The 12,881-nt window shown below is 42.0% G+C and overlaps 1 protein-coding gene across 1 annotated transcript in view; it reads right to left on the reverse strand.

The window, feature by feature from the left end:
- LOC306832363 (plakophilin-4-like) overlaps positions 1-12,881 on the reverse strand; it is a 72,112-nt gene that overhangs the window by 4,730 nt on the left and 54,501 nt on the right. Inside the window, 10 exon segments of the mRNA XM_079356980.1 lie at positions 37-154; positions 880-964; positions 1,415-1,607; positions 2,567-2,717; positions 3,035-3,208; positions 3,298-3,489; positions 4,155-4,272; positions 4,853-5,036; positions 10,400-10,613; positions 12,399-12,531. Of these exon segments, the coding sequence (XP_079213106.1) occupies positions 37-154; positions 880-964; positions 1,415-1,607; positions 2,567-2,717; positions 3,035-3,208; positions 3,298-3,489; positions 4,155-4,272; positions 4,853-5,036; positions 10,400-10,613; positions 12,399-12,531 (1,562 nt within the window).

Below are 12,881 nucleotides of genomic sequence, written 5' to 3' on the forward strand. Positions count from 1 at the left end.
ATCTGGCAGCAGAGTCTGCAACAAACTGGAGCCTACCAGGGTGGTTGACTGGGGACATCTGAATGGTGCTGGTAGGGAGGGTGGGCTGGGACTTGAAGCGGTCTCGTTCAAGTGTTGACACAGGAGTGAGGAAATGGTTTTGGTTCCATCCATCCTGTGAAGAGACATCGAGAGAAGAAAGAGGTGGTTTGAATAACTGGAGCAGTGCTGGATGTTGTAAAACTCACAGAGGAAAAAAAATGAAAAATTCTTTCCTCCTGTGGTTAAAAAAATTCCAATGTTGTATGGTTCATGTAATAAGAAACGTGTGCTTTAGGGCAGCCTATAATTAAGGTTATTCCTTCTAAACTGTTATTCATCAGTTCGAGTCATTAATCAAAATTTGTAGCAAATTTATGTCTGTCAGAAACTAAAAATTGGATATAAAATTTTCTCTCTCTTATGTTTCATTACCCCGGAGACCAAAGAGATGCAGTCCTGCTTTGCTCAAGTGACACAATTAGCCAAAATCAGATCATTCATTTCTTCTTGTGATAAAATAGAAGAAGTTGTGCATATACTTGTTCTTCCAGACTCGACTACTGTAATGCACAACCACATAACACAATTGACAACTTAGGCCAAATAGTAGCAGCCTACCATCGGTGTCAGGACTATGGCTTGATCCAATTTAAGGCCCTGCGTAACACATAAACTGCCTTACTTCGAAAATCATGAACTGTTCTTTTAAGCACTTCTGGCACAATATTTTTCCTTCGACTCAATGTGTTGGTCCTTGCAATAAAAACATTGGCAACCCTTTCATTGTTTAAAGATAAACTAAGGATAGTAGTAGTTTCTACTATCAAGGTCAGCTGTCTTCAGTCCTGATTTTCTTACTTTCTTATAAATAGTACGTAGATCCCGGTACTGCCACAGTGTGTTCAGCACTTGCGCAGCTGCTTTAACCACCTTCATAGAGTACCTGGAAAACAGACACATGCAAACATTGATTTACAGAATCTTTTTAACCTTTTTTTTTTTTTTTTTTTACAACAAAGTTAATTCTGCAGGACAGAGTAACCGAAGTTTGTTTTAACCTGGAACATTACAGAATATATAGCAGGCTGGAAATAGCTGCTGCTCCATCGTTCCACAAGGACATTAAACCTCAATGCACACAAACCACCTTCCCTGTGGCGATGACTTCCCCTTCTGAAAGCATTTAAATATTTGTGCTCGTGTGTGTGTGTGTATAAATGTGGGAGTACGCTGTCCAATATCAGGGACAGACTGTACAGCCCAGCTCCTTTATACGGCAGCTGACTGTTTTTAGCACTGTGAGCATGTTGGCGAGTCATATTTGTGCCTGTGTTTGCGTACACAGCACCCTTGCTAGGAAGCACTGGGACAAATCAAGGCTTCTGTAACACACCTGTCTCCTCTGCCCTTGGTGATGTTGACCAGCTTCTCGATGCCGCCCGTGTCAGCCAGCGCCTTGGCGTTCTCCATGTTTTTGCTGGTGACCTCATGCAGGGTGCAACAGATGGCAGCCACAGTCTCGTCCGACAGCAGGGTGGTGTTCCCCCCAGGGAGACGGTTGACCAGGTCCCTCATTGCATACTTCCCTGAGAGGCAGAAGGGAAGTTAGACATGAAACAAACGCCATATAACGTATTGCACGGCAGGTTAGTGAGCAGAGGCTTGTGCACGGGGACAAGAGAGTGGACTTACCACACATACATTAAAACAATCATTGCTTATTTTGCATGATGTAAAAGTAGCTCTCACAGCTACCTTATCAATATTTTGCTCTTTTTAGATCATGACTGACGCATTATTTTTGACTGAGACTGCAGTAAATGAAGCATTTTTGCTATATGACATTGCATTATCATGGCAAGGACGTCAGAGCCTGTGCATGTTCAAAGAAAGATAATTCCTCCCCTATCTCTCCTTCAAAAGAGTGGCTCAGCTGAAGGAGCTGAATACATGCTGCACAAATTCTCTCCTTTTCTCTCTCTCTCTCTCTCTCTCTCTCACACTCGCATACACACCCAAGCCACCTTAGACCAACACTGCAACGCCTCCCTCTATGCTTACAGACGTCACCCCTGCATTGCTGGAACTGTAACTCCTCATTAATTCCACCGAGACCACATAAAAACATGCTTTCCATTAAATAGAACTGTTTTTATGGAACAAAACAGGCTGAAATGAAAGATACAAACTGGCTGGTTAAATGTTTACCTTGCTTCTGTTTTTTCACTTACCTTAAAAAACTGATTTTAAACACGCTGTTAAGCATTTTAGCTGTAAGCCAATTACAAATACCACCCTACAAATCTTACATACTACCTTACTAAGCCAGTTAGATTAAGTAATCGTAGGTACACTTTTATTTAACCTTCTTGCTGTACTTGTGCTTGCATCAGAGCAAAATCAGTGTCAAAATTGCACATCAGTGCAGCAGTAGGAGTAGCTACATGCAGGTAAGCATAAATAATCTATTTGTGTGTGTGTAGCATCTTAACAAACCTACATCTAAAGCCCTTCCAGTAAACAGTTTGACAGTGTGACTCCTCACCTATGAGCTCTTTGTTCCTGACATCCAGTGCCATGTTTCTCAGTGCAGTGGCAACCGAACATACCACCCTGTCGTTATCCATCCGAAGCAGCTCTACGAGGATGGGCAGTCCCTTCTCCTTACGCACTGCTGCACGGATGTATGCTGCAAACTTTACACACACAAACACACACACACACACAACAAGAAAAAACAATGCACACACACGAAAGGCATTAAACCTTCAAAAGGTCAGGTAGAAACAGGAAAAAATACTGTTCTTAGATGAGTGTTGCTGTATTTGTGATTCCAAGTGTCAAACTGACATCAGCTCTGACTGCTGCAGAGGAGGTGAGCTGTTAAATGCTTTTTAACCAGTTAAATAGGTTCTCCGTCTCAGTGGATATCACATTAAACAGTGCATGTAAAGAATGCATGTACTATGTGTTTGTAGGCTGAGAATGAGATACTCAAACAGTGACAATCTACCTTCCAGTTGCCGGCTGACAGGTTCTGAAGGGATCCAGCGGCGCCCTCCAGGGTTGCGGGATTTGAGCTCTCAGCCAGCAATGTCAAATAGGGCTTCACCACCGCAGGGTGCCATAGCATCTCTGCTCCCTTAGGAGACTTAGAGAAGCCCGGGATGGGTCCAACACCGTCCCACTGAATAAATAAAATCTGTGTTTAATATTCTGGTTTCAAAACATCTGATACTTTTTTTTTTTTTTTTTTTTAAACAACACAACACTCACTGTGTCTTCAGTCAAGCTCTTTTTTTTCTTCTTTTTCTTCCTGCCCCAGCAGCTTGAGTCCATCTCTTTACTGGGAGACTCACTGCCCAGTAAGCCATCCAGCTCTTGACCCCCTGTCAGTCGGGATGGTGGTATCTCCAGTTCCAGACGATAAGACAGGTTTCTTAGAGTGCAAATACAGTTCTCCACAATCTGGAGCCAGGATGGAAAGAGGGGCGGGGGGGGGGGGGGGGGGGGGGGGGGGGGTTTGGTGTGGGTAGTTATTACAGCGGCTTTGTAAATCACCATGACAAAAGCTACAACACAATATACTCAGTGCAGCACGCTACAGTATCTACAGCCGGTGTGTGGTACACAGGCCTGCTATTCCCTGTGTTACAAATCAATTAGTTATGGAACCCAAGGGTCTCCAGTTAGAAAGAATATCTGCACCAGAGAAAAGGGATTCAATTCCACGCTGTTTGAGTTCTCTATAGGCTTTGCTCACAGAATGTAAATGGGCAAATAAGTTCAACAAATTCAAGGGGCCGAATTCCCAAGTGATGAGACTTCTACATTACAGATGAGCCACTTGACTTTTCATGTTTTAAAAGTCAACGATAGATTCCTTTAGATTCTCAGTGTCTACTGTGAGCATATATGTGTTTACGGGCAACAGAGTGGATGAAATAGTCTCTGCTGGATGCACTGAGGGCCATTTAAACGTCAGCAATTCAATGATTACAATGGAGTAAAATAGAATTCCACCTCAGGTTCTTATCATGTGGCTGCATGTTTCTTTCTCCTGGCTAAGTTTTTGTGTGCATTTGGATATATATGTGTGTGTGTGTGTATGTGAGAGTGTGTAGTCCTGGTACCTTGCTGTCGAAGTCAGAGGTGTTTACACAGGCTTTGATGACGTAGAGTAGTGAGTCAACCAGACCCTCACAAGAGCGCAGCTGTTTTCTGGCCTCCTCGCCAGCTGAACTCAGATTCCTTAAGGACACACACACACACACACACACGCACACACACGCACACACACACAAATTAAGCCTTTGATTTGTGACTTTGCTCAACAACCCTAATGAGCATATGCGAATGTGTGTGTTTCGTGTCCCCCATGAATGTCTGATGTGGGTTTTTGTCATCCTCAGACATCATCCATAATGTATGAAGTGTGTGTGTGTGTGGTCTGACTCGAGTCATGAAAGCTTGTTGCAGAGTAAATAAGGGACGCAGTGTCTTTATGCATTCAGGCACACACAAGCTGTGTGTGCACAGAGATACACGCACATGCATGCATGCACGCACAGGCTTATTTCATTTGTAATTCATGCTGTTTATTAAACTCCACTATGTGACAAAAATAACCCTCTCAGACATCATGTCTAGACATCTGAAAAGTATTTCTCTCTTAAAAATGAACTATTATTTGTTTTTACTTTAATTGTCTTAAAAGACAACTTGAAACATGTAGAATCTTTTCTAAGAGCAACGCTAACAAAATCAATGCAGTAGCATCCGTTGTCCACACAGGGGCGCTAGAGTCCAGTGTGCTCATCAGGTGGTTTACCTCAAACAGCCTGTGGTGTTCCTCAGCACCAGGGAGGAGTGAAACTTCAGCTTGTGGTCATCGTCAAAGGTGGAGCTGCTCCAGCCAGAGTGAGGGATGATCACAGTGTTGGTCAGAGTCGTTAAGGCGTCCCGAATGATTGTCATCTTGACGTTGTCACATGACGACAGGTTCCACAGCACCCCTAGGGAGACACCAGCACGCAAACTCAGGCATGGAGAAATAAAGCACGCAAACCTCAAGTTGTATCAAGAGGTCGTTTGCAGTTAGGGCAACCCGCTGGAGACACCGTCAACATTGGCTTTTAATATCTCAGTGTGTACGGAAGGGTCCACCACACACACTCAAACAAACAAACAAGACACACACACACACACGCACACACACACTGAAAATCCTCCCCTTCACAAATGAATCAAAAGATCTAGCATGAAGGCTTCAGACATTCACATCAAATTCCATCAGAGTAGAATATCCTCGGGGCAAAGATTATTAGCTTGAAATGGAAAAAAGGAAGAGGACAGGGTGGAGATTTGTATGGCAGAGACTCAGTTATTGGAAATGAAACATTAATAATGTAACAGCTTTGGAAATTATGCCATCATTTCACTCAATTCAAATATACTTTTGGTACCCAATGAAAATCATGCACAGTCCTGGCAGCCTTTGATGCTGCATCTGTCAAGGATTAGCCAGCATGTAGCATGTTCTTCTAATTAGCTGCTTCTAGCTGCTCGGCTTATCCTGAAGGCCAACTTCTGCTGGGCACAAACAACCTTGGAGGAAGCTAATGCTACACAGGGTTTAGATATATTGCTCATGCTAAAAAATATCACCTCTATGGAACTACTAACAAATACATGTACAGAGTGGCTGTGAGTTAATTGTCCAAATGTGGTTGCTTCTGAAATGAGGCATCTTTGTTTATGTTTTAAAATGACTAACCTCAGTCTGTAAATACTGAACACAATATGACAAAGAGAATGGGCATGGAGATTATTTTTTAACTCTGCATGCGTTTATCTGCACTTTCTACACAAGACCACCGCATATAGAGATGACCTCATTTTTTATTTCCTCTCAGCACGCCTTTTCCTCTCTCTAATTGAGCCAATAGCAGCGATAAGAGTCTATAATATTGCCCAGGGAGCCCAATTCCGACACGCTGTTGGCAAGAAGCTATATAAATGCATATGCGTCTGCCAAGCGGCATGTCTGACAGTCATTTAATCAACAGTCGTTTCATTTCCCATTATCCTTATTGAAACTACATCAAAGGGCTTTAAAACCCATTCAAAACCTTAAGTGAACTTTCATCATTTCACTTCTGGTTTTCCTTAATAAAAAGAGAAAGCTGAGAGTCAAGTGATACTCAGCTCTCAAAAGTTAAGATGCAGCATGTGCTCCTTGTCAGTTTGCCAGCAGTGCATGTGGAGCTGCACGCCGAAGACGGAGCATCAGGTGGGCTGATGGCTCTGCTCTCTTCAGGCTGTGGGATCAATTTCAATCATATCCTATTGTGCAAGTTCATAAAGGTCTGTGTTTGCCTTATTTATGGGATATTCGTACACGAGAACTACCCGGAATATGGGCCACCAAAGCAAAACTTCAGACTGCTGACCAACTTCCCTGGTCTTTAAATCTCCACAATGCACTCCCTCTCTATGAATTGTTCCTCCATAACCTCTCCAATGACAATTTGTAGAAATGAACATTCTCTTCTAGTTTCTAGTTTCTACTATAGAGGCGATGGCATGCGGGAGAAATCAACAGGCAAATTCACTGAGGTGTGACTGACGACGCTGACAGTTGAGCAACAACAGCGGCAATACCCATAAGTCATATCTGTCAGTCGGATGGAAGTGACGTGTGTATGTGTGACTGTGTGTGTGAGAACAGTCCTAAACTGTGTTCTCTGCTCAGTGACATGTTCTCGGGTGCCCGAGCCTGGCTTTGAAACACTGACCCTTTGTAAACACTGCTGTGACACCAGCGCCGATAGTCTATCTCCAGCTAAACCCCAGAGAGAACAAGGGAGTGAGAAAGGGGACGATAAAGAAATAGAAAATGGAGGAAAATATGAACCTGGTCTCAAATAGGGGTTTGAGGCATTGGTATAAGAAGTAACTGAAGTGAAACTGAAAAGATTTGTCCACTGCATTTGTCAATGCGTTTGTGAACTTTTCCCTATTTTTCAAGAAGGTAAATCAATAATGTGACCCATTTATCTCAATGCTACCTCGTTTTTCACCACCAATTGTGTTCTCTTCTGTTAACAGCCACATTACAAACTGAACCAAGCTAACCTTTACATTATTGATTGCAGCTTTTAATACACATTCCTCATTTTATATAATGTGCAGACAAAGATACTGCTGAAAAAGATTCTAAAAGGCATGAGAACAACAGGTCGAATCACAGCTCATGACTACTGATGATGTATTCTCTCTAAAGATACTCTAAAAGTGTGCAAGAGGTGTGTCAGCTAAAGAGATGTATTAGACAAATGCTCTGATGTCAGCTTGTGTGCCACAAGTTAATATAAGTCCATGTTGTGATTGATGAAGTTCCCTTCATCTACCCCATTGGTGAAATTGTAAAGCCTGCTTTCTGAACCAAAACAGATTTTCAATATTCTTTTTGTTCAGAATTGTTTTCAGTAATTCAGGCCTGCGGTGATAAATGACTAATAATAATGATCACATTTTGTTAGAATTGCACATCAGGCCCTGAGCACTCTAGCACCAAAGGTACAACATGCTTAAAATATTTGGATGACATTTGTAGAAAATGAAATCAGCCGAACTCGTAATTATTCTAATGACTCAAATACCCACAAGGCTTTGTGTGACTCTGACCATGCAAAGGCTCATAGAAATGTTGGTTTATTTTTTCCTTTCGATATGGCAACATTTAATTGATCTTCTGTTGGTTGATTACTGAAATGTCAGACTGCTCCTTTGACAATCTTTCTCTTTGAAACTTCAGGTCAGTGTGTCTTCGACTTTTCCAGGTCTTACTACCGGGTTGGCATTATTTATTTTCTCTGAAAAGCTGCTGATCATTCAAGAACCGCCCGGTTAACCTTTAGGGTTTCAGGCTGGAAACTTGTCAATGCTGCATCGACTCAGACAAGCAGCTTGGTGTGTATTTTAGAGCCTAGTGGGTGCTCCTAATTTTCTTTCAGTTGTGGTGAAATCTATTCATTGATGCTTCTGGCAATAACTGGATTCATTTTGGGAATACAATCCTTTTTGTTTTCTTCAAGAGGTCTTTAATTGTGTGTTCTCAAACAGAGCAATCAATGCCAAGTGCCAACCTTTTAGCAGCTCATTCTGTGCTTCACTGTTCATGGTAATTTCACATGGTAAACAAGCAGTGTCACTTTTTATAATTATGCAAGTTTACAAACACAACACATGAAAAACTATTTAAGAGACAGAGCACTTCATACTTCAAGATCTACATAAAAATCAATTCATCATGAGATTCTTATGTACCCATTCCCCACATCTCTTGGCTTCACTTTCTGATCCTGTGGGACTTCTGCGTTTGCACACAGCCCTGCAGTCTCATGCCCTAATATGGACATTACAACATGAAATGTTTTTCAGTGCTAATAAAAGAGAAACAGACGCGAGCTTCCAGCTTATGAAGACATGACTATCCTCAATGTAAAACCACAGGTGCAAACAATTCTGAAGTGTAAGAACAGTTTCGTAAGTCTGCCTTAGTCTTGTTCTTCAGGATCTTCTGAAGAAGGATTTGAAGACACATTTCTCATCCAGAAATGCATCATTAGGAGCAACAGTTATGAAGATTGATGGGTTTGAGTGCATGTTAGTAAAATCTCAAAAATTATGAATATAAATGCAGTTAAGTTTGCAAATGAAAAGCAAAGAAAAGAAGACTATATTGAATATTGTTGCGTTTGTGAGTTGACCACATTATTGGATCTAATGGCAGAGCTGTTTGGCCTCTCGATCTGACAGGCTGTTCTGAGGAAAGTGCAATAACCACAACAACTGCTGGGAGACGACGTGGCAGGTAAAAGAGCCGAGATCGTTTTGTGTTTCCACAAAAACATGACCTCTGACCTGGAGCTGGGGGGGGGGTGTAGCCTGTACTTGCAGCCCATTCCACTATGGCACAGGTGACACCTGGACCTCCCAGAGGAGATGAGCCGGAGCCACCGACACAATGGGAGCCACAAAGCTTGTTGTAGCACAAACACCTGGCTTACTTCCTCACCCACTGATGCTGCTTTCAAACATGTTTCAAGTAGAAGGGAGCTGCTGGTGAGCGAAGGCTTTCAGTCTCTTCCACTTAAAGCTCCGGTGTGGGACGCTCTTGTCATCTGCTGAAAGCTCTTTAAGTAAATTGTTCTCATCAGCTGTAATTAACCAGAGGTGATGGTGCACTGCTGACCTTCTCTAATTGCTCCTTATCCTGAGGCCTGCTCTCACAATTAGCCACAGCGGGCTAGTAGATGAAAGGGGACAACTTACAAAGAGCTGACATTAAAGGTGCTTACTCTGAGCATCTCTGAGCTGTTCAACCTTAAGAAATGCGAATGAAGAAGAGGGAGAAGAAAAAAGGATATTTTAGTGTTGCTTTTCGGGGGCCAATAACTCCTGCTAACCTATGTGTGAAAAGAGACTGTGTACCTGAGTGCACATGTAAAATTGAATTTATCTGCTTTATGTTTCCAGCAAAGTGAACATATTTTTGTAGAAGGATACAGAAGACAACCTCCTCCTGGACAATATGTGAATTCCACAGAGTGTTTTGTTGTTACTAGGCTTTGTTGTATTCCTTAGAGGGACCACTGGACTGTAACATGAGACTATGTTACAGCCGGGACTGTAGTGGAGCGCAAACAGCTGACTCAGCCACCTGGGAGCCAAATGTCTCAGCTTGCTTATTTCTGTAGTGCTCCACCCTGATCCTAAACAACATGGATTTAAACCCTGTTTGCAAGAGCTCAGACGACACACAAACACTAGTGAGCAGCCACGGCGTAATGCAGAGGAGGAGGAGACTGACATGCACTTCTGTCAGAGATGGTTGTTTCCAAGACAGAGAATCAGCTAAAGCTCTGTGCAGCCTAAGTAGGTTGAGAATATGATGCTGTGAAAATGTGGTTTCATGTCCTTGCTTTATCATAAGCAGAAGTGACAGCAGTAGTAGCAGCAACTTAAGGGGAAAGCCTCCTTGAAGACGGCAAGCCTTTTTAACATTAAATCAACAGGGCTGGCTCAAAGTGATTTTTTTTTTGTTGACATTTTAACATGTCAGAATGTTTGCATCAAGCCTTCGTCATGGAGTTGACTCTCTGATGAGCCAATGGTGTGATGTAGGACTTAAAAATACAATATTTTGCTCATATCTTAATCCCTCAGAACTGACGTGTAATCCTTTAGGCTGATATGTGGACCTGGTTACCAATATGTTGCTCCTTCAATATTCCAGTTCTCAAAGGCCAAAACCCATGAAGAACAGAATCCATGTCGCCGTTTATAAATTGTACAAATATTTGTGACTTACCTGTGACAAGCTCCCTCACTTCTGCATCGACAGTCTTTCTGAGGAGGCGGAGCAGAGCTGGGATCCCGCCTGCGTTCATCACAGCCGTCTTGTTGTCGTCCATGGCTTTGCCATAAACCAGGTTTCTCAGAGCGCCACAAGAGTTCTTCTGAACTTCAAGAACTTTGTTGTCTAGAAGATCCACCAGGTGCTTAATTCCTCCCAGTCGACACACCTGTGGACATTGTGAACGATATCATACACCGTTGCCTGGTGGGGAAAATATACCTTCCACTAATTATGTTTTAGCTCAAATCCTGCCGAGAGCTGTCATGCATTTATTCATTTGGCAATATAATCTTCATGTTGAGAATTATTCAGACCAGATGTAACATATTTGGAAAAGTAATGCAAATCTGTGGCCATAAAGACCACAGGGGACGGTAGAGAGGAAGACTTATTTACATTCTCTGAAGAAGAAAGAGGCATGCTGGGTAAAGTTTCCTCTTCTTGATTTCAGAATATTTATAACTGTATAATATTTTAAAACTTTGCATCTGAAAAAATACATACATATCTGATTTCTGAGGCATGACTGTTCTGCTGGCACTGATTGCACTTTCCTTAGAAATGAACCTAAACCACAGCTGAGGATGATGGGATTTTTATTCTAGTTTTGCAGAATGGCCATATAGAAAACTTTATAGCTACATACTCTATACAGTATATCCCAACAATTCATCCTGATGGAGAAAGTAATCTGTTCATCTCACTCAAAAACACAAATGATGTCAACTGAATGGTAGAGCTGGGCAAAAACGTACAAATGTATTTAAATTAATGGCTTTTGTGAATAAAATTTTTCAACTTGAACTCGGGTAAATATGGTACGGAGCTGCAGCAGTATTCGCTCTCTGCGGTTACATAATTAAGGAGTTTGTTCTAAATAAATGCCCTGCAGTTGGAAGTTGTCCGGCCTAAGCACACTCCTGCCAGCTGTGAAGTTTCTCCTGAAGTCTGTAGCAACTAAAAACAACAGCAAGATGACCAATTTGTTCCAGCATCTCACACACAGGCACGCTTAAGAAGGGGGGGGGACAAGCGCAGCAAGAAAATGAAGCAGGTTAAATAAAGTTATTTTTTATATTGCAATTCTAATGTGGTTTGAAGAAAATTTTAAGATTTATTTTCAAACCATATAAACATGCTTTCCTTTTTGATCAAACTAGAAGAAAAGGCATGGCATTAGGAGCGTCTGAAGCATTCATCTTGTCTTAAACAGTTAAAAGCATAGCTAAACATTGTGTCTTCAGGGAAAGGGCGCTCTCTTTTAATGTTTTTGGTCAGCAGATCAACATTGTGGTTTCAGGTGGACCTGCATACTCACTGTTTTTCTGCATAGTGAGAGATTATCAGCACCATTGTTTCCTACATTCAGTTTGGTAAATCACAGTTTGTCTGCCTAATCATGGCGATCAATGAATTCATGACCTAATCAATGGTGAATGATAGGACCTATTTTTACGTTTGTTCCAAGCTGAGGACCAGAGCCACATAAAGAAATCCAAGTTGTTTAACTATTGATAGTGGGGCGACAGGTCCTTGTGTATTGCTGCTCCCAGCCTCCGGAAATCTCTCCCAAAAACACATCCGAGACTCCCCGACACTCACTTCCTTTAAGAAATCTATAAAACCTCACATTTTCAACATTGCCTACAATCATTTAGTCCCATCCTTCCCCCTTACATTAATAGTTTATATATATATATATATATATATATATACACACATACCTTTTTTTTGTGAAAGCGTCTGGGTATTTAGAAAGGTGCCATATAAAACGAATGTATCAATGTATTAATGTACTATTATTATCATTATTATTTGTAGTAGTCGTGTTAAATTGTGAAAAAATAAAAACCCCAGCAGCTTCTCTTTGAAACGGACACAACCAACAGATGTTTCATAAATACTACTGTTAGCATAACAGATAGAACGGGATCAGTGGGCCAGTACTTACCTCAGCTTTAATTCGATTATCACCGTAGCACAGGTGCTGCAGGTAAGCAGCTGCGTTTGCCTGCACTGAGGGGAAGTGGTGCTGCAGCATGTGGATCACCTCTGTCAGCTCGGGGTCACGCCAAGCAAACTCCCTACGATAATAGAGCAGGAGGATTGGAAAAGTATCAGCACGACCACAGAGGCAGGAACAACGTTGTGTAATTGAAAATCCCCAGCAGAGTTTCCCTCCATATGCATACGTTGGCACCTCAGGGCAAACAGGCAAACCAATGAAATGACATCCAGTTTTATATCATAATCCACTCTGTTCACACTTGGGTTATTAGCACTATTCATACATGCCTGTTCAAGGTGTGATATTTACGTCCCTGTGATTTTTACCTTGACTGTGAATGTCACAGAGGCGTAATGTGGGGGAAGTGACCCCCCCACCCCCAAACTCTCTGTACTGCCTTCAGAGGAAGTAACAGAGGCGTTAAAG

This window comes from Symphodus melops, assembly GCF_947650265.1.
Source record: "Symphodus melops genome assembly, chromosome: 12".
Lineage (NCBI taxonomy): Eukaryota > Metazoa > Chordata > Actinopteri > Labriformes > Labridae > Symphodus > Symphodus melops.